The sequence below is a fragment of the Staurois parvus genome, unplaced genomic scaffold (assembly GCF_062004578.1).
Source record: "Staurois parvus isolate SC_StPar_1 unplaced genomic scaffold, SC_StPar_1.0 ptg000334l, whole genome shotgun sequence".
Classification (NCBI taxonomy): Eukaryota; Metazoa; Chordata; class Amphibia; order Anura; family Ranidae; genus Staurois; species Staurois parvus.
In genome coordinates, this window is record NW_028318130.1 from 6,271,801 (window position 1) to 6,294,500 (window position 22,700).

At 35.3% G+C, this 22,700-nt stretch overlaps 1 protein-coding gene across 1 annotated transcript in view; it reads right to left on the reverse strand.

The window, feature by feature from the left end:
* Positions 1 to 823: 823 nt before the first annotated feature.
* GLRA3 (glycine receptor alpha 3) overlaps positions 824 to 22,700 on the reverse strand; it is a 301,687-nt gene continuing 279,810 nt past the window's right edge. Inside the window, exon 9 of the mRNA XM_089684044.1 lies at positions 824 to 9,476. Coding sequence (XP_089540170.1) covers positions 9,198 to 9,476 — 279 coding nt within the window. The 3' untranslated portion in view covers positions 824 to 9,197. The remainder of the gene's footprint in view (positions 9,477 to 22,700) is intronic.

Sequence of the window (22,700 nt, forward strand, 5' to 3'; positions counted from 1 at the left end):
GCAGTTTGTTTTTAACCGCTCTTCTCTGCCCTTGCTGTAGAGTGAGTTGCCATAGGAACCCAGGTGTGTGAGCAGGCAGCAGAGTGACTAGCCACTCCACCCAGTTACTCCGCCCACTCCAGTTGTAGACTACTGGTGGAGGCAAGAACACTTCACACAATTTCCCCAGAAATTGTAGCTTTTCTAGTTGAAACAAATATCTCCACATAAGTTATATGTTCATTTAACACATTTTAGACAAGTTGTTAATCTGCTTGCTGGTTTCTAATTAAATTATTTTTCGGTGGTGCCACAATCTCTGCTTAGTTCATATATTATTTTTAGCCAAACCATTCATTTGGACACAAAATCTCCCTGTAATGTTATATATTCATTTAACAAATTTTAGGCAAGTTGCTTATCTATATCTTTCTGTGTAGACATCCAAAATCCCCGAACTTGGTGCTGGAAGCACCTGGGTGTGATGGTGGCAGGCTTTCCTCCTCACTTCTCCCAACTAGCTACATAGAATGCTAAGTAGGGAGATGAACAGAGAGCTGAAAGACATAGGCCTGCACAGAGAGTAGTCTGACACTCACAGATGAGGAGAGGGCTAAGACATTCAAAGAGTAAAGGGGCAATATCAAACAATTGACTCTTCCTGGAGATTTTCTTGCAAGTTCAAAGACACATTGTAAGAGAATAAAAATTACTTATGTAAAAAGAAAAACACTGACACAAATTTGTCTGTGCTTTTACATACATTTTTAAGTTGGCAATAGTGTCTCTTTAAACAATTTACTTTGTGCAAGTAAGCCAAATAAAGCACATTTGGAGAGTAATCTAATAGTAAAGGAGAACTTTATTTTTACATTAAAATATTTACAGTCAGTAAGTAGACTACAATTAAACCTTTGAAGCTTTACTGGAAACGATAAAGCAAAACAACATCATACAAAGCATGCAATATTTCTGGCACAAGAAAGTAAACAAATGATATATGATTCCGTCCCTGTAAAAATGATGTTCTATGTTCTTAGCAGAGTCATTTGATGTGCTGCATATGTTACAGAGGCATACACACATCCACACACACTCACACACACATGAATGTATTTAAAATAGACTTTCTTTCTTAAAATGCTATCTCTAATTTTGTTTGTACTAAAATGTCTGTAATGAATTTAATTATGGCACATATTTTTTACAACACATAAATATCGTTTATTTTTTTAAATTTGTTAAAAACCAAATTTACAGTGGTTCTTGCCAACACATACCATTTTATATATAAATATCTATATGTCTATATTTTTATGTATATATGAGGATACAAATATAAGTAATGTTTATTTTCTTGCATATTTCACAAACATATGTAAAAGTGCAATAAAATTCAAGCATTACAAGCATATGGTATGATTATTATTATTTTTTTAAATATCTTTTTTTTTTATTTGAAGCAAATGCTCCATATCACATTCAGTTGCTTTAAAATTTCCCAATCCTTCTATTTTCTGTTATGTGATTTTATATTTAATGAAATATTAATAAAATATTGTATGGGTGTAAATAAATACATTGTAAACCTTAACAATAAACTAAAAATAAGTTTAAAAAAATACATAATTAAAGAAATACATTTATGATATATTATCTCCCTTCAGAATGTTTAGCATTTTTAATATAACTAATTTATTTGTTTTTTTCTGCACAGAATATAATAGTATTTCTCTGCAATATTACATTTTTCATGTATTTTCCCTAGTTATAAATAAGGAGGATGATAAAGCATCTAGAAAAAAAATATTCTGTGTTTATTTTTGTTTTTTTGAATAAAAGTGTATGGTTGGCCGTACATGGCAGTATTTGGCAGGCAGATGTCTCACTAAATTCAATGGACATTAGAGGATGATTTATTAAAGCTAAATAGGGTGTATGCTTTGCAAGGGAATTCTCATTTCATAAAACCATTTTTAGCTTAGCAAATGAGGTGAAGCTCTACTGACTTCCATCATCCAATCATGTGTAAGTAAGATTTTTTTTTTGCAGTTTCCTTGCATGTGATTGGGTATTCTTTCCAAAGTGAATTTTTACTATAATCCCTAATCTAGAGAAAAAAATCACTTAAACAACCTATTTAATTTTGGTAATCAGCCCCAAGACTTTTGCTTGTTTTTAGCTGTTATTTAAAAAGACCAACTCTTTATAGTGTCACATAAATGGTTATTTCTTTCCTTTTCTCCATAGAGAAAAAGCTTGCTTAGGTGAATAAAAGACAAAAAGTATCCAATGATTTGAATTTGTATTATGCTTATTTCTAGTGATGCCCTAAATTGTCCAATCCTCGGTCATCACAGACAAAATTAAGAAAGGCCAATGGTCTGCCTCACTTGACCAGCCTTTCTGGATAGGGAGACTTATACATCAGGTTTAATCTTTACTGTTATTAAAGTCAGTTTTTCAACAAAATACAGAGTTTGGTATATTTTTTGTTACATTCATCATTTGAAAGTTATTTTGGCAACATCAGTTTTATTAGTCTAATATACAATTATTGCTCTTACATATCATAAATCTATATATACATTTTAAATATAATACTTATTTTATAGGAAGACATCTGTATTCTTATTGTATTATTGGATTTGCAATTTCTATAATAATATTTTGAGGATAGCTTACTTACCATAAGTATATTAAGCTTGATTTACCCTTTTACCGTGTAATAAATTTATTACGTTGATTTTAAAATGTAAAAATTCTTTTTTCACGGGCTGCAGAAGTAAAATGTTTTTACCATTATTAAAACTAAGTAAAATAAATCAGTTACAAATTATGAAAATTTTCAAATCCCTTTTTTGTCAAGAGATTGCAAATTTTCAGTTTACCTGAATGTGCACATGTAGACTCCTAAAATAAACAAAACCTCACAATTCATGAGCCCTGAAGAATTGATTCTCTAAGATGGGTTTAAGAAAGGATTTGAGAATGTTCATACAACAAAAAGAGTGAAGATGCGCTTCAATTATCCAATCATGTGAAAAGGAAAACCATATTTACTTAGTTCTTCTGCACATGATTGGGTAATTGAAGTGGATATTCAGATATTTTATTTTATTAAATATTCAAGTTAATTCACCAGTGTTTGTTCTACAGAAATCCTTCTGCATGTTGAATTCTCAGACCTGGCATAGAAGTGAAATAATTGTTTCTGAACTAATTGCAGTTAGTTAAAAAATAAACACATTTTTATAACAGCCTGTGCCCTTTTCACATAACCACCTGCTGACTGATCTCTAGCAGAAGAATAAACTGTCATATTCTTAGCCATTTGCGGACATTGAGCATGCTACACAGAGCATATGTAGCACTCCTTCTCCCCTGCTGTTGCTTTGCAAACACTGTTCAGAAGCAGGACTCATATTATATAATATTATTGTTACTTTATATTTGCTCTTTTCAATTCGATGATGTCAGTTAAAGCAATCTCACAAGTAAATTAAAAACCCCTTCTTTCCCTTCTCTCCCTAGCTATTATTTTCCCATTGATTTTATTTTTCTATTTTTCCTAACAATTACTAGTTAAACTTTTTTTTTAATTTTAATTTTATTTTTATTTTGTTCATTAATCCCTTTATTGTTGCACTTAAACATGCACAGAATAGAAAGAAACCTTTTTCATTTGTAAAAAAAAAAAAGTGTAATGTTTAGTACTAGAATCATATTTTTACTGGTATTATTATCAGAACAAATTATAGCATAAAATGTATACTTTTATCTACTCTTACACTAATCTTTTAACTAACTCTGATTAAATTAGAAAAAAATGTTTCTAGTTTTGGTAATGTTTTTGTTTTTGTTACTGTTTATGGATTTTTTAAAAATTTGCAAGATGATATCACCAAAAGAAAGCAACAGGCCCATTGTAAGAAAAGCTCTGGTCCACAAAGAGTAACAGGAGCTAATGTAGTTAATGAATAGGTTCACCTTTGGGAACATGTTACAGGTTCCACCCATTTTTTTATCCTGCAGCTGTTACCTGCTGCGCCCCTCCCTGTGACAGAACTACAGGGAGAAGTTCCCCATACTAGCTGTCAGTTTTCTGTCCACATGGCCATGCCATTGATTCACAGTGTTCTATGAAAGAATGGCCTACAAGTCCCGACAGCTTTAGAGGTTGTCGACTTGTAGTCCTCAATGAACTACCATGGCGCTGTGAGCACTATGGTAGTTAATTGAGTCTTCCTGTCAGCAAGTATTGGCAGCAAGCAGATACACTGACAGTGGTGCAGGAGACTTGCATGGCACCAGCGATTGGCTTCTTGCTGGTGCAATGCTTTACAAGATCCTAACACAAAAAATAATAAATGCACATTTTTTTACTTGCAAAAAAAGTGCATTTATTATTATTTTGTGGAAAGGTGACATTTTCCTTTCAGAAACTTTTGTTAATGAAAGATAAAACTGGCTCTAGAGGTATGTGTTGAGTGCATGAACAGTTCCAAATGGTTGTCATATACAATTACTAAAGATTCAGGATTTTATAAGAACTATATGTAGCTTACATATTTTCTGGTTTAACACATATTTACTAAAATGCTCCCTGAACAACAATTGGGTAAAGGCTATGGCTTGAAATAATGCAGTGGTGTTCTGCATGAAGTTTTAAAGTTCAGGTGATGAAAACAATATTCATTAATTTTACCCCCATTTCTATGAATCTGTATTAACCTTAAATATTCAGTAAATTGTCTCCTTTATTTGGTAATTGAATAGAAAACAAGCTTTAGGAGACCATTTAAGATGTCCCATACACTTACAGATTTGGCTGCAAGTGACTTTGTCTTATATTGGCACGAGGCCTGATCTACAACCGTCTAAGGCTGACTATAAAAGATGGCCACTTGATTCTGCCATTTTGGTTAGGTGACTGTTTCATGTGTGTAGCCAGGGCCAAGCACTCCTGTCTAACAGATCTTAGGAGTAGATTTTTTTTTTCCTATAGGACTAATCAGTATAATTGGTCAACCTTGATAAACAAGCATCAGAGGTGTCATGCAGCAGTTGCCTCTTCAGCCATGCCATACATTTGCATGCCTAACCAAGCCATAAACAAGGCTAAGGGTGGTTGGATACTGTCTGAACTTCTAAAAGCCCTCTAAAGTGAATGGCTACTCTTACCTATACCCTATGGTTACCTAACCAATCACTTTACCATACAGCATTTGTAAAAATTAGAGATGAATTGATTGATTTGTGAATTTGGCAAATCTGGTAATGTTGGCACTTCTTTTTTATGAAAAATTCACAATCTATATTATTTTGTGCATGTTGGACAAATCTGCATGCACATATTTACATGAAAAATAAAAGGTTTAGTTTGTTTAAAACGATGTGGTTTGCTCAATGTCCCAGCTTTATATGATTCATGTATCAACTAATATATTAAAATAGTCTTAACATGTTCGCTACTGAATACTGTAAATGGAATTGAACTGTAGATCATTTTGCCTATTTGTATTTCACCAAACTCCTGGATAGAAAATGTGTACATACTGTATATAAATATGATACAAACAGCAGTTACATCATTTGTTTTACAGCAAGGCATACTACAGCAGGCCTTAGCAAGGACATTTGTGTTCAGTAGCAGAGGAGCCTACTTTCAATAGCATATATCATACAACCAGGGTGGTATTTGTGGGTTTAATTAAACAGAAACATTTAATATATGACTGAAATTTAGGAGTTGATTTATTACAGAGAAAACCTGCGTACAGGCAGCTGAATCTAGTGGGAATTTATATTTCTTTAGCATAGACTGTTTCCCATGACCACAGGTTCTCCAAGTTGGCTCAGAAATTCTTATTTCATGTTGGTACTATTGGCTATCTATTGTGATTATTCATACCACAAATACTGGGCAAGTATCTTTTAAATCTTTATTACTAGATAAATCATTTGTGTGTTAGTGAGACTTAACAGCATGCTGAGTAAACAAATTACAAAATTAAAGTGCTTATCGACATTAGCAAATCCTGAAATAAAAACTTTTTATTTACTTTTAATCTACAAATGAATTGCTCTTATATGTACCTATGTGCTAAATAAAAGGAATATTTAGATTACAATTTTATTTAACTAAATTATGTGCAAATTCATGTTTTCATATGTGTGTGTGTTCATTACATAGCAAGACTGGGTGAAGAAGTATACATTTTCTAGTTAGCTCTGGGTATATCTTTAGCACATGTCCAGAGTATATGATCAGTATAATTATTAAGGGCTTCATTTACCTGGTATATATATATATATATATATATATATATATAAAATATTAAAGTAGAAAAATATGTATTGCACTATAAATTATATATAATGCTCACATATAAGTACATTATTAAGTGGCACAGCCACGGGCAGACTGACAACTCATGGGGCCCCCGGGTAATAGGGGATCATGGGGTCCCTGTGCTGTGTCCTTGCCCAAACTCAAAAAAGCCTATGAAAAAGGTACCAGGGGCATCTCATGGGGCCCCCTACTGACTCCGGGCCCTCGGGCAGTGCCCGAGTTTCCAAATGGTCCAAATGGTCAGTCCACCCCTGGGCACAGCAGTGTTGCAAGTTTTCTGATATTTGGAGCTTCATTAAGCAATTAAAAATTTATTATAAATATGGTTGTTTTCTTTGCAATTAAAATATTTTCATGGATGAAGTGGATCTTGAGATGCATGATGCTGACACTTATTTGATGGTATTTTAATGGCCTAAAAACTGCATTAATAGGAAAAAATTAAAATCTTTAAAAGTACATTACAGCAGTGTAAAATTTGTGCCATTCAAAATCCCTGTTTTCTTGCTGCTGTAAGGGTATGGAATGAATGCTCCAAAATAGGATTTCCCTGTCTGATTAGATGCTTGACTTTAGTTAATTTATGTTCAAAGCCAAGTATGCACATGCATTTCATGCAATCTCATATGACCAATGCATTCAGCAGAAATCAGACTTAATACCTTAGTAAATTAGGCCCTGAGTTTAATATCTATTTTTAAAAACAATTTCACCATGATCACAGAAATTAAAAGGAAGTTAAACTTGGCATTTAAAATATTACTGAACTTAACTTTGTTTATAAATTAAGTATATTGTTATTGTTCGTAATTATTACCTTTCCATTTCAATATGCTATCAATATGTTATAAATTTTCAGAATGGCTAAAAAGATTTCAAATGTCAATTTGTGCTGGAGATGTTCTGCACAATGAATACAGAGCACCACCTGAAGAGTAAAATGCTACTTGCATTATTGGATCATTGTTTTGTCACTAGCAATTCTTCCTTTTTAAATCATTAGGACTAGTACACAGGATTAAAGTTAGTGATCAGAATACATGTGATAGCTGTCCACACATCTACAACAAAAATTGCAAAAAAATTCCCTACATGGATCAGCATCTTCATCTTATTGGATAGTTTTGTGAGTTAAACTAGCATAGATTGCAAGTTACCAGCAGAAAGTGCAATAAAGACAGCAAACCCAAGCACGTGGCCACTTAAAAATCCTACCTAGATTACATTTAAAAAAACACTAATTTTGAACAAAAGATGTGAAAATATTATCCGCTGTAATCCATTTGCAACAGCACAAAAATGTTTCATTTAATAATTGGTTAAATATTTGTTTGCAGTTAAATGTTGTGGTTATAAAATTATACACAAAATAAGGTGCTTTACATATAAGTCATAAAGACGCCAAATAAAATGATTATTTAACTATAAATTATGAGTGAGTGGTGGCTTAACTGAGGAGTACTATTGAGTAAGCTCAACTGCAGCCATGTTTTTATTTTCAGCTTTGGAAAAGAGTTAAAAATATGTCAGGTTTTATTGATGTCTGTGTCCCCATTGGGGAAATTAGTTTCAGTGAGAACAGGGGCATAAACTAAAAAAAAGCATGCCACCAGAAATTGAATATTCAGAAAGCAATAAAAAACCTGACACTGGTTTGAATTCTTCCACACTCAAAAAAGTCTACATGCTTAAAAAGTGCTTTTCTTGATATCTTAATGTTGATATTTTAAACCACTTTCTGTCCCTGTGACACACTGATAGTAGGAAAGGAAATGGGAGATTTTTTTTCAATGGTGGTAGAATTTTAACTCCTGAAACTTGACAGAGGTTCAAACCCTTCCTAGGTCTCTTTTTAGCAAATTGAAATTGTGAAATAATTACATAGCAATTGTATAACTCTGTGAAGGAAGGAAAGAATCCTCCAACATAGTGGTTTCATTATTCATTGTATTCTGCTGGAAACCATGGTTTTGTTTCTCAGTTGCTTTCTAGTACATAAAAGCTGAACTACTGTTTATAAGCACAATTTATTTTATCTATATTGCTCACATAAAAAACATCTTAAATTATCTAATTGTGAGCTAAGTTAAAAGTGTGGATATGTTTAATTTACATAAAATACATTCTTGATATGAAATTTGTATGTTTATGTATATATTGTATTTAGAAACATACTTTTTAAAAATAGTAAAAAAAAATGTTTTAGAAAATACTATTATTGTTCACGCATTTAAAATCTAAATTAATATTAATCATATACATTTACTAAAAGCGTACTAACCATAAATGAGGTAAGAAGACTGAGTAACAGTAATTTTCAAATTTTAACAAAAATGTATGAATTTGCTTTGATATTGGTCAATACGTGAGTGGAATCCATAAATCCTTGGGGATATTGTTCACTAAAAAACTTCAAAGCATTGTAAGGCAGACTGTTTATTACTGTGCCATTAATACATAACTTCTTGTTACTGTAAAAATGTGACATCGACAAAAGTTATATAAAACACTGTTTACAATTCAAAAATAGGAAGTTGAATAGTGTACCAAATACGTAAACAAAACGAAAATTGTATTAGGGACATCTAATAAAATCACATTTTTACTTTACCTGTTTGGTCCTGTAATGTATAATAGTATAAATAACATTATTTTAAAAACAGTAATTTTGTGTATTGACACCTCTGAGTAATACTATGTAAAATTGGCAGTATTTTATAGCTGTATTTGTACCATCTAATTGTGTTTCTACTCTCTATGTGCTATGATGGCCATATTAATTAGGGAATGGATGGAAGTTGTTTTCTGCTCTGCTGGTTATGGGTTTGAAACTAGCCTGTGATTAAAATGAGATGTTAGTTCTTTAGTCTTGCTGTTGGTGAATGTCTTCATGTCGTAGAATTTTATAAATAACCCAGTAGAATATATTGAATATTAAAAAGGCGAGCGGAAAGCAAGCTCGAGAAATTGTGTCTATCTTCTTTGCTCTGTCTATAAACACTTTTCTCATTTCTTCATGGGTTTTTGGTGGTGGTGGTACTGGATTGATTGGTCCCTTTGGAGTTACTCCATCTTTTGCTTGAAGACAAGGTCCCATGCCATAAGCTGTAAAGCTAAAGCGACCTTCCCTTACATCATCATCCTGCAAAGAGAAGAAAAAATATCAATGTGAAACATGCCATTATGTCTCCTTCATTCAAACATTAAGATGCCCTATAATTACTCTGGAGCAGATGCAGTTTTCAGTCCCCCAAGTGGTTAAATAACTGTGGAATGAGGGTCCAAATCTACTTAGAATGTGTAAGGAAAGTGGACTTTTCTGTATTACTATGGGAAAAGGTTTACGGCTTGTACACATATTCTTTAAAGTAAACCCTAGGAAAGTAAAGTTCAAACCTTTTTTTTTTCACTGATGAATAAAAAGAAGGGATAAAACACATTTTTTACTGTCTGTGACCCCAGGAAATTTATATTCATTTTTGTCTAACAGAGACATTAACAAACCAAAGAATCAAAAGAAATCTTTCCAAACTGAAGGAAAAGCTTTACTGCTTTTCCAGTGACAACACAACATTTAGTAATTTCCCAGAGAAAATTGTCACTAGATCATTGGAGAGAATGAATAGGACACACAAACAGCATTTTAGAAAAAGAAAAAAAACTGACCAATTGATAACCCTGATCTACACATATTTTTAATGTATATTAAGTTTATATGTATACATATTATATACTGCATGTGTTTTTGTTCATCTTCAAAGGAAATAATGACATGTTTAATCCAGTTTTCACAATATAATTTTAATCTTCTATTCAGAAACAATTGAGTATTGTCCATGATACTTTTTTTATTTGCACTAACATACAATTTTGAGGACAAGCTTTCGGGGAGGGTCCCCTTCTTCAAGGTCCAAGCAGTACTATACAAATCACAAAGTTTTAGCAGAATGTTAGAAGAGATGGGAAAAAAACAAAGGCTAGAGATAAGGCACAGCAAAAGCAAAGGGGGGGGGAGAGGGGTAAGACAACACTCACATCACAGATGGATTGAAGCTTGAGCTGATAGTCATAAAACTGTTGGATAATGATTGAGGAATCCCATGTCCAAATTCAGTACAAAGAGAAAAAAAACAAACAACCGTGTACCTCTAGTAACCACATACAACCCAGCACTAGAATGGATAAGAAAAATAATCAAAGATTTACAACCCATCATAACAGAGGATGGAACTCTGAAAGACAAATATTCCAGCAACCCCCAATACTGGCCTTCAGACAACCCCCCAACCTTTAGAAATAAACTAATCAGTAGGAAATAATTCCTTCTGATTATGAGGTAACAAATAATGGACGCGAACCCTGCAATAAGAAACGCTGCAAACTGTGCAACCAAATCAATCCATCAAAAAGTGTCAGACACTCAAAAGGGATCTTCAATATCTCAGGATCATACAGCTGCACCTCCAGTAATGTTGTGTACCTTATCCAGTGCAGAAAATGCAGCAAAGGATCTTATCTTGGCGAAACAGGACAGCAGTTGCAAACAAGGATGAATTTGCACAGACATACCATCAAGGAACATAAAGAAGATGACCTCTGCACACCTGTGGGACATCACTTCGCACAACCAGACCACACAATGGGAGACCTCAATATCTTAGTTCTTAAAGGAAATTTCAAATCCATTCAGGAAAGAAAAACTTTTGAACTAAGAATGATAATTCTATTTGACACAAGAGATAACGGCCTGAATTTGGACATGGGATTCCTCACTCATTATCCGACAGTTTTATGACTATCAGCTCAAGCTTCACTCCCTCTGTGATGTGAGTGTTGTCTTACCCCCCCCCCCCCCCTTTGCTTTTGCTGTGCCTTATCTCTAGCCTTTTTTTTTTCCCATCTCTTCTAACATTCTGCTAAAACTTTGTGTTTTGTATAGTACTGCTTGGACCTTGAAGAAGGGGACCCTCCCCGAAAGCTTGTCCTCAAAATTGTATGTTAGTGCAAATAAAAATAGTATCATGGACAGTACTCAATTGTTTCTGTCGCAAATGCACTAATACAGCTACAATCACCTCAAGCAATCTTCTATTTAATACCATTGATAGTACATTTTTACAAATATGCTCCACTGTAACCTAATTAAAAAAGATATGCAGATATGCATATTGTACAACGTGATTTCCCTACAAAACCTATCAAGAGAAACTGCGTGGTAATTTAGCTTGCAATACAAGCAGATCCCAGATTCATAAATCAGCCTCTTATGCCCTCTGCTGCTTCTCAGGCAAAATAAATTCCTAAATGTGTGCACTCTGCTCTTCTCTATGACCTCACAACATTGCACTAAACATATTAAGGGTTATTTCACATAGACATTTAACCATTTTAAGACCAACTTGATATCCAACCAAATGTCTAGAGACATTTCCCAATGACATGCTCTATGTATAAATAATATATCTGTGCATTTTTCTATGTATATACTTTTACAAAAATAACAGTTTATTAAATATAAATATTTCTTTCTATTTACATTGGTTATTACAGGGAAGCTTAAAGCATAAAAAAATAAATAAATAAATATATATATATATACTGTATTGCCAAAAGTATTGGTACACCTGCCTTTACATGTACATGAATGTTAATGACATAGGGTTCAAAATTGAGCTAGTCCACCCTTTGCAGCTGTAACAGCTTCAGCTCTTCTGGGAAGGCTGTCCACAAGGTTTAGGAGTGCGTCTATGGGAATGTTTGACCATCCTTCCAGAAGCGCATTTGTGATGTCAGGCACTGATGTCGGATGAGAAAGCCTGGCTTGCAGTCTCTGCTCTAATTCATCCCAAAGGTGTTCTATCGGGTTGAAGTCAGGATTCTGTGCAGGCCAGTCAAGTTCCTTGACACCAAACTCGGCCATCCATGTCTTTATGAACCTTGCTTTGTGCAATGGTGCGCAGTCATGTTGGAACAGCAAGAGGCCATCCCCAAACTGTTCCCACAAAGTTGAGAGCATGAAATTGTCCAAAATGTCTTGGTATGCTGACTCCTTGCACAGGCAGTCCAACTGCTCCAGGATGGCACATCAATGCGTGCCATTGCCAGAAGGTTTTCTGTGTCTCCCAGCACAGTCTCAAGAGCATGGAGGAGATTCCAGGAGACAGGCAGTTACTCTAGGAGAGCTGGACAGGGCCGTAGAAGGTCCTTAACCCATCGGCAGGACCGGTATCTTCTCCTTTGTGCAAGGAGGAACAGGATAAGCACTACCAGAGCCCTACAAAATTACATCCAGCAAGCCACTGGGGTGAATGTCTCTGACCAAACAATCAGAGACAGACTTCATGAGGGTAGCCTGAGGGCCCGACATCCTCTTGTGGGCCCTGTGCTCCCTGCCCAGCACCATAAAGCTCGATCGGCATTTGCCTTTAAACACCAGTATTGGCAGGTCTGCTACTGGCTCCCTGTACTTTTCACAGATGAGAACAGGTTCACCCTGAACATATGTGACAGACGTGAAAGGGTTTGGAGAAGCCATGGAGAATGTTATGCTGTCTGTAACATTGTTCAGCATGACCATTTTGGTGGTGTGTCAGTGATGGTGTGGGGAGGCATATCCATGGAGGGATGCACAGACCTCTACAGGCTAGACAATGGCACCCTGACTGCCCTTAGGTATCGGGATGAAATCCTTGGACCCATTGTCAAACCCTATGCTGGTGCAGTGGGCCCTGGGTTCCTCCTGGTGCATGACAATGCCCGGCCTCATGTGGCGAGTGTATGCAGGCAGTTCCTGGAGGATAAAGTAATTTATTTCATTAAATGGCCCCCACACTCTTCTGACCTAAATCCAATAGAACACCTCAGGGATCATGTTTCTGTCCATCCGATGCTACCAGGTTGCATCTCAGACTGTCCAGAAGCTCAGTGATGCCCTGGTCCAGATCTTGGAGGAAATACCCCAGGACACCATCCATTGTCTCATTAGAAGCATGCCCCGGCATTGTCAGGCATGCATACAAGCACATGGGAGCCATACAAACTATTGAGTACCATTTTGAGTTGCTGCAATGAAATTTCAGCAAAATGGACTAGCCTGCTGCATCATTTTTCACTTTGATTTTCAGAGTGACTTTGAATTCAGTCCTCTGTAGGTTGATCATTTTCATTTCCATCAAACGATGCTTTCTTACATTCCTAACATTACCCAGTCCATATCAGTATAGATATCCAGCATGATATTTTCCCCCATTGAGATCTGTTGTGTTTTCAAAGTGTTCCTTTAATTTTTGTGAGCAGTATATATATATATATATATATATAAAATTTTCTTTTTGCTCCAAAATAGTTTTCCCAAAACTAATAAAGGCAGCCCTTATACATATTTTACACTTGTTGTCATGTTGTCCCTGGCCTTGATCCATCACCACTAGTCCCCTTTGAACAAAAGTTATTCTACCCTTTTGTTTTGAGTCTAGCCTGCCACTGACACAGCCTCGGAGGGTGCATCATCATGCAGCCTGGGGTCACAATACTTCAAGACTGAGCAGTGCTAACATGTCATTACTTGAGTATCATTCAGTCCATCAGGGTTGCTTATCCTTTCCATAATTCAGGAAGTAGGAATGCTATAGCTTGCAACACTAAATATACAAATTGCAGGTTATAAATATTTGATCTATAGTGGGTTTATTTTTGGTAAAGCAAACTGATTGAGATTTGAGAGCACAGAATAAATAAATCTCTTAAATCAAGCAATTGTGCACATATATTTATAAAAAACACACTCAGCCCTTTTAACCACACTAACTATAACCTGTAGTGATAATTTGTCACCAAATAGTCTTAAAGCTCAAAAAGCCCTTCGGCCACCAATTTTATAAACAAATATACCAGAAAAACTGCAAAAAGTATTCCAATTTTCTAGCAATCACATATAAAAAACATAGTAACTCCAGTTAAACTATAGTATTGTTGAAAATTAGAGCCCTTCTAACATCAGATGTGGACCCAGAAAAAGCATTTTTCAGACTGATACAAAGAGACCACATTTCCACCACAGTCAATGAGTGGGCATGTGATAACAAGATCCAAAAAAAATGTTTTAACAGGCTAGAGAATCAACTTGGCTGCATCAATTACTCTAATAGCAAATAATAGCTAGATGAATATAATATAAATATAAACTATGATGAAAAAGAAGTGTGCTCAAAGTAATGATGAATTTATAGACAGGTGTTGGTATCTTGATAGTCGGTGTGTTTTTTACTGGTTACTTTTTCTTTTAATGAGTAAGGATACTATATAGTTCTTACGTGTTAAAGAGGGCTTCCAGATTCCAATAAGTTTCCTCACTACAGATTCCCAGAAGCACCAGGCCATGGTTGAGGGGAGGAGTCTGTTCTCATCAATATGGGAATAATATGCTTGGCCAGGGAAGGAGAGGTCGGGTTCAAGAGTGGGTCACACATTGGTTCAGATCAGGATCTGGTGTGGATTTTGAGAGACCCCCCCCCCTTAAAATACATACAAGCCTGATATGAAGGTGCAGGGGCCCAAGCTGATTTATTTTTTTAAATAATCCCCACCATTTTGTTTCATTCCAGTGGCTAATGACTTCCTAAAACAGCATTAGGCAATGCTGAGACATTTAGCAGTAGAAGTAGTACCTCTGTTAAATTTATCAATTCTCGCTGCCATCAGGGGTTCGGTCGACCGAAGACCCACAAACAAACTGGAAGCTGATCCCTAGTTGTCAATAGTAGTAAAGTAAACACTCTAGAATTGGTGTTTAGTGGTAGGCTGTAAAAATCCTCTTCTCGGCATTGGTGGTCAGTGGCAGGCTGTGAAAATACCTACCCAGTATTTATGACCAGCGGTGGGCTGAAAAATTAACCTTCCCAGAAATGGTGGTCAATAGTTATCTTTAACAGCAACACCCTCATGTGCTGTTGCCTCTCTTCCCATCGCCCTGCACTATACTTCTGCTGTCAGGTGGTGATCAGTCCACCTAACAGTTGTGCCTTCATTCAGTGTTTTCTTTTAGTGTTCTTGAGAGTTGATTTACCAAAGTTAAATAAGATGCTCATTTTCCACGACAGTTTTTCCTTAGCTTAGTGAATATGTTGAAAGTTCATTTTGCAAAGAATGGCATGCAAGGAAAATAAAAGAAACAGCATTTCTGCATGCCTATGATTGAATGATGGAAGTCAGCAGAACTTCACTTAATTCATTAAGTTAAGGTTAAACTCTCTAGCAAAGTGAAAATTCCTTTGCAAAATGAACAGCCTGCATACCAATGCGACTTTGTATGTCATTGGCAGTTTCACAAGGGCACTCTCGAAGTGAGGGTACTGTGTTGGCCTCCTCCTCCCTTTGCAGGAATGTTACTGCTTATCTACACATATGTGTTTGCATGGTTGGGATCTTAGGACCTACCATTATGTTCCTCTCAACATGGTCAACACATTTTAAGCAGCGCATGCATAGAGGTCTAATTATACATGTTTCCACCCAATCCTATTGGAAAAATGTTAAATCTTTGGTGAATGATCTGTGAATTTTTAATTTTGTGTTAAAAACATTTATAAATAGATCCCATAGTGAAAGTTATGTTCCCTATTCTTTTGAGGAAAGGGAATGATCTGTGTCCTTTTTTACATTGCTTTTCATGCATGCTGGAAAAAGTCTGTGTACATTAATAAGAAAATGGGTAACTTAGCTGTGCCATTAAAGAGAATTTAATTAGTCCTATGTCATAAATGTATTGACTGAAAAAGTTGAGAGTCAAGTGACCACACCCATAATATTTACACTGAGGGTTCACACTGCTGCAGTCATCCAGCCGACAGTGGGTCATATTAATTTATTAAACCTGCAAGTCCAAAGAGAACATTGGCCAGGATAAAGATTATTCTTTTAGTAATTCAAATCCTAAATGTTAGAATATCACATTTGTTTCCATGACGTGATCAAACAACATTAAGTTCAGCAATAGTACATGATAACAGTTTAAAGAAATGCAGTTACCTGTATATCAGTTTTCTGAAAGGTTTCTCAAAGGTAAATATTGTATCATATGCCTTTTGCTGAGCACTTGATAACATCATGCTAAGATCTCTTTGTAAAAGGGGAACTGGTGTCAAGATTTTCCTAGTAATTATTTTCAAGGATGAAGTGTCAGTCTTTTAAATACAAATCAATGCTTGACAGCTTTGTTCAGAAGGTAAAATGCAGTATGCCTTTCCAATCTCACTCACATGTCATGGCCTTTTATTTATAAATGAAGGATAGAGTAGTGGCATTCCAAACAGATCTGAATGTGCAAAGAACTGTGTAATGTTATACACCAACCACATACAGTAATGATATAATGTTATTAGACCGCAGTATCCATAATGCCTGTAGGGAGGTCCTGCCCACAGTAAAGTTTTTAGTATGTTTTTGTATAATTATTGCTATGTTCATGCAAATTATTATAATTCAGTGTTATCATCTTCACATTGAGAGGTTATAACAATTGCTGTTTTTTTCCTGTACATTTTTGCAAACAAGCATAGCAGCAATATGCATTAGGTGTTGCAGCAAAAAATTGTTCCTACCTTTTTACAGAAATAGGCAGTATGGAAGATTTTAAAGGAAAATATTTATTGTCAGATAATCAGTGATTAAAGTTACACATCAGCCTTCCCTTTTTTCCACACTTGTAGCAGTATACTCCTGTGTTGAAATTGGTTACTGTCAGCTAACTGCAAACTTGCATCTCCACAATATAACCATTTGAAATTCAAGCAGATCTCTTGGTCCCTCATCCATTAACTATCTGATCAACTTCATTCAACAATCAATCAATCAATCAATCAATCAATCCCCTCTCCTCTGGAGCTGAACTGTCATTACCCATCTCTCACAGTTGTTAGTTTTCTCTGCCATCAGTTTTTTTTGTTCCCAAGCATTCTATGAAATAGCACATCTCCAGCATCCCTTTAGATGTGCATGCTTAATCAACTGATTAGCAGATTGCACAGCTTATTTTGCAACACCCAGTGGCAAGCAGAGTGGAGCATGCAAGTCTAAAGGAATGCAAGAGATGTATTCTTTCAATAGTCCTGAAAGAGGATTAAGGAAGAGGTCTTTGACCTAACAGAAGCCCGCCAAGCCCTTCCAGCAAATGTGGAGCAAAGAACAACAGGCAAGCCCAGTAATAATCTCACTGTGTCTCTAAAGAGGTACATTATTTCTTGAAACCTTTTAATTGCCTGTTGATTGCTGAAGGGGGGCAAATGAAAGTATTATATGCAAACATTACACTTCAACTTTAATCTTTCAAAACGTTTTTTTGAAGAACAAAATTTCAGTAACCAAGCAATAAGAGACTCACTAAAGTAATACAAAATTCATGAGCAGGCAAAGGAATACATGATCTCTACTGATGTATTAAACCAATTAAATACTGTAGATAATGTAAAGAAGGCAAATTCTTACAGACAGGGAATTTCGCAAATATGTTATTGGCCATATTTGGAGTAATTCCATACATGATATCAGTGATCTTAAAAGGATCACTAGGAAGACACATTCAAGAATTGCATGGAAAGCTTTTTAGTCCCAGGAACCTCCTTTCTTGCCTTCCCTCCCCCGCTTAATGACATTTAGTATAATGAAAGACAAGTCATAGCCATTTTTCTTACATTGTACATAATGATATCAGGGAAAAGCAGGAAGGAAATCTATGGAACATAGAGTAAGGTGTGTTTTCCACTCTACTGGAGCTCAATAGAGTACACAAGCAGTATATTCTGCATATATGGAAGGGGGGGGGCTTACCCATGTTTCATGTTTATCTTTATTGATCTAATATTGTCAAAAAATATATAAATCAGCCAACTCTGATCAAAGGCAGGACTGGCATTGAAAGAGAGAGAGCGTTGAGTGTCTTCTTATGCTAACATTGTAAATTTACAGACTGTAGGGAAACAAAATGTCATTTACATTTTCCACTTAGTTAAATATTCACCCAGTAAGTAAATATGTAAAAGTGACAGTTCCTTTAAGGCACTGTTGTTTTATTCATATAATCATGTTTATAATTATTTGCTTATGTTTCTAAGCAAATACTTCACTAGGTATTTCAAAACAAGTAGCCATTTTTTAGAGCTGTGATCTCATTGTGTCTTTTTGGTATATTTATTCAGATCTATAAATGACATTGCTCATAGGAAGCCCTCAAGGCTTTTTGAATTTAAATCCACCAAGATGTAATATAATATAAATGTGTTTATATGGGAAGATATGTTAAGAAGAGATGCATGAGCATGTTTTTTTAATAAAATGGTTCTTGAATTCATTTATCTTCATTTATCTTTTTATTTGAAGAAACTCAGCATTACTATCATACTAAACAATATTACTAGTATACTTACACCAAGCCTTAATGAATACGATTTTTTAATGAGTTTGTTTTTTGTAAAACCTTTGCTTTTTGATCAGATCATTTAATAAAAGCATTTGTGAGGACTTGTGTTACTAAACTCACATTCATATCATATTATACTGCGTTTGAGTGTGCACCAGATCTTTAGATGTTGAGAGCTACATAGTAAGTCAGGTTGAAAAAAAGATTCTGTACACAGTTTTATACCTACAACTGATCCAGTGGAAGGCAAAAAAAACCATTGTCATGTTCACCCCAGTGGGGGAAAACATTCCTTCTGATTCCCCATGAGACACCTGGAAATTCCCTGGATCAACTACCCCTGCAGGGGCGGACTGACCATTTGGAAACTCGGCACTGCCCGAGGGCCCAGGGTCAGTAGGGGGCCCAATGAGATGCCCCTGGTACCTTTTCAAAGGCTTTTTTGAGTTTGGGCAAGGACACAGGGGCCCCATAATCCGCTATTGCCCGGGGGCCCCATGAGTTGTCAGTCCGCCCCTGTACCCCTGCCATTATTACCTCTAAAAATTAATATCAAGTTATATTTGCTGCATTTAGGAATGCATCCAGCTCTTTTTTAAAACAATCTACTGAGCTGGCCAGAACTAGCTCTTAAGGGAGCCTATTCTACATTTCCACAGCAGTTACATATGTGATGGTTAAATCTCTTTTTCTCCAGATGTGGAAAGTCCCCCCTTGTCCTTTGTAATGACCTGAAAGTGAATAATTGTACACCAAGTTCACTATATGGACCACTTATGTATTTATACATGTTGATCATATCCCCCTTAATCTCGTTTTTCCAAAAGAGCACATATTCAGTTCAGCTAATCTGTCCACATAGCTGCTTCCTGCCACAAAAGTGCACAGGTGATCAAATACCGCCAAAAGAAATCTCTATTTGTGTGACAGAAAAGACATAAACTTTGTTTGGGTACACCATTGAATGACCGCGCAATTGTCAGTTAAACTAGTGCAGCGCTGTATAGCAAAAAATGGCATAAATTGCAGTATCTATACCATAGTTTGTAGACGTAATAACTTTCATACAAAGCAATTAATATACACTTATTGGGATTTTTTTTATCAAAACATGTAGCAGAATACATTTTGGCCTACATTTATTACTAACTTTGAGTTTACTACATATTTTTTACAGCCGAAAGTAAAAAATATTGTTAAAAAAAACAATTTTTGGTCTTTTTTGTTTATAGCACAAAAAATAAAAAGCACATAGGTGATCAAATACACTGAAAGAAAGTTCTATGTGTGTGAAAAAGGGACATAAATTTCATTTGGGTGCAACGTTGTATGACCACAAAATTGTCAGTTAAAGTAACACAGCGCCGAATAGCAAAAAGAGGCCGGGTCAGGAAGGGGGGTAAATCCTCAGGAGGGCAAGTGGTTAAACAAATTCACCATAAGGAAGTAGATACCACCTTTTGGACCAGGTTTATTAAAATTTTATGAATGTATTGTGTGCCATTAGATAAAAGAGGAAGTCAGATAGGGGGATCACACTGAACACACACACACACGACCATCTATACGGCCATCATCTAACGCTATACCGAATCTAGGACACAGCTCCATCCTGTATAGACGCCATTTTGGGAAAGATTAACTTCACCCATTAACTGGCAACCATCGTTGGGTCTGATCATCAGTTATCTAAAAGGTTACCTGATACTTGGAGGGTAATTATAATATAACTTCTATTGCTTTTGCTTCATTAGATTAATAAGTCCATTGCCATCTTTCAGATTGTAACCTAATTGCTCTCCTCACAATAACATAACCACCCATATTATTTTTTTTAAATAATTTTTCTTTCCTTGGGCCATATTGGTATGCAGTTTTGCATTGTTTGAGACCTATTCCTTCTGTAGGAGAATAGTTGAATTCCGTAAAACACAGACTATTGTCTGATAATTTGCCATCATTGGTTATTTTGTTTATGGGGAGAAATATTAAATATTGACTTGAATTTATTATATATATATATATATATATATATATACAGATACGTGGCGAGTGCTGATATAAAAAACTGCTAGCACAAAAGACAGTGACAAAAAAAACTCACAATATATAAATGAATAAAGCGCAGCGCTAACTATTAAATAGCATAATTAGTGCAATAAATATAAAAGAGCTCAAAACAAACAATGTGTGTATAAATAATATCAATGAGTGATTAGGTGATATGATGCATAAACATTTGTCCATCCAATAATATTGCGAAGTGATGAAAAAATCAATGAAAATAGAAAAAAGTGTCCATGGCACTACAAGACACAGCAGCGATCCAATTCTCATAATTATCACATGAAATTAAATTCAATTAAAAATGTGTGAATCCTAGGTGAGCGTTATGTGACTCATATGTAAAAAAATTTTGCTATGTGAATCATTTGTTAAAAAAAAAAAAATGCATCAACAGACCCACTGTTTATGTCATCCAAACAAGGGAGAGTTGAAAGCTATACACAGCATCTGTAACATATTCTACATAGTAGTACTTTTTATAGAAAAAACTTTTTTACATACTGTAGCTGTTACATTGTCTACAATATAAAACTCTGTTTTTAAAAGTTGTAATTTTAAAGTGAGAAGTGATGCTAGTACTTGTAATAATAGAATAAGAAAAAAACAATTAAGTTAGTTTTTATTAAACTTTCAAGTGCATTGACTTAAAAGTAAAGTATTTATTTATGTATGCATTTAATTGTTTTGATCATAATATTCAGGGCTCCAAAATAAAATGTAGGATATTAATTTTAATGTTTTATCTATGTATATATGAAAAGTTGAATTTTAACATTTCATGTTTACCACTAGGGATGATCCAATCCTACCTGGGTTTGTGTCAAGGGAGGTTCACAGAACTACACTGAAATTGTGAACATTGATCTGAACGCCACTGTAATTAATTGGAATATGATCTATTCGTTTTCAAGAATAATAGGCAAGGGATTGTCAAACAAAGTGCATGAGTAACTGGGTACTGCTTTGGAGACATGTACCAATAAAAAAAGAAAAAAAAAATACCATTTGACGGAGAGCAGCTCTTTTAATAATACTTGAAGTGAAATATTTAAAATGCACATGTTTGGCGATGCTCTAAACCTGCTTGTGAAGTGACACACCTGTATGATGTATACAATGGACTACAGCAAAAAAAAAGATAAGGGTCCCCATGCTGTTTTTCTATAGAAAAAAGGTGATGAGGAAATGTAAATTACTGCCATTTTTTTTCTTGAGAAATGTCACTTTTGATTTTGTACATGTAACAGCAGATAGGGGTTTTTCAAATCTGAAAGTCACCTTTAAAAATAAGGGGGCCCCCAGATACTGCTCCATTTATGGGAATAAGTAAAAAAAACTTATACACTGCTCATAAAAATTAAAGGAACACTTTGAAAACATATCAGATCTCAATGGAAAAAAATATCATGCTGGATATCTAGACTGATATGGACTGGGTAATGTGTTAGGAATGTAAGGATGCTCCATCATTTGATGGAAATGAAAATTATCAATCTACAGAGGACTGAATTCAAAGATACCCTGACAATCAAAGTGAAAAAATGATGCAGCAGGCTAAAATGGTACTCAGGCATGTGCTTGTATGCATGCCTGACAATGTCTAGGCATGCTCCTAGTGAGATGACAGATAGTGTTCTGGGATATTTCCTCCCAGATCGGAACCAGGGCGTCAATGAGCTCCTGAACAGTCTGAGGTGCAACCTGGTGTCGTCATATGGACCGAAACATGATATCCCAGAGGTGTTCTATTGGATGTAGGTCAGGCGAGCTTAGGGGCCATTCAATGGTATCAGTTCCTTCATCCTCCAAGCACTTCCTGCATACTCTCGCCACATGAGGCCGGGCATTGTCATGCACCAGGAGGAACCCAGGACCCACTGCACCAGC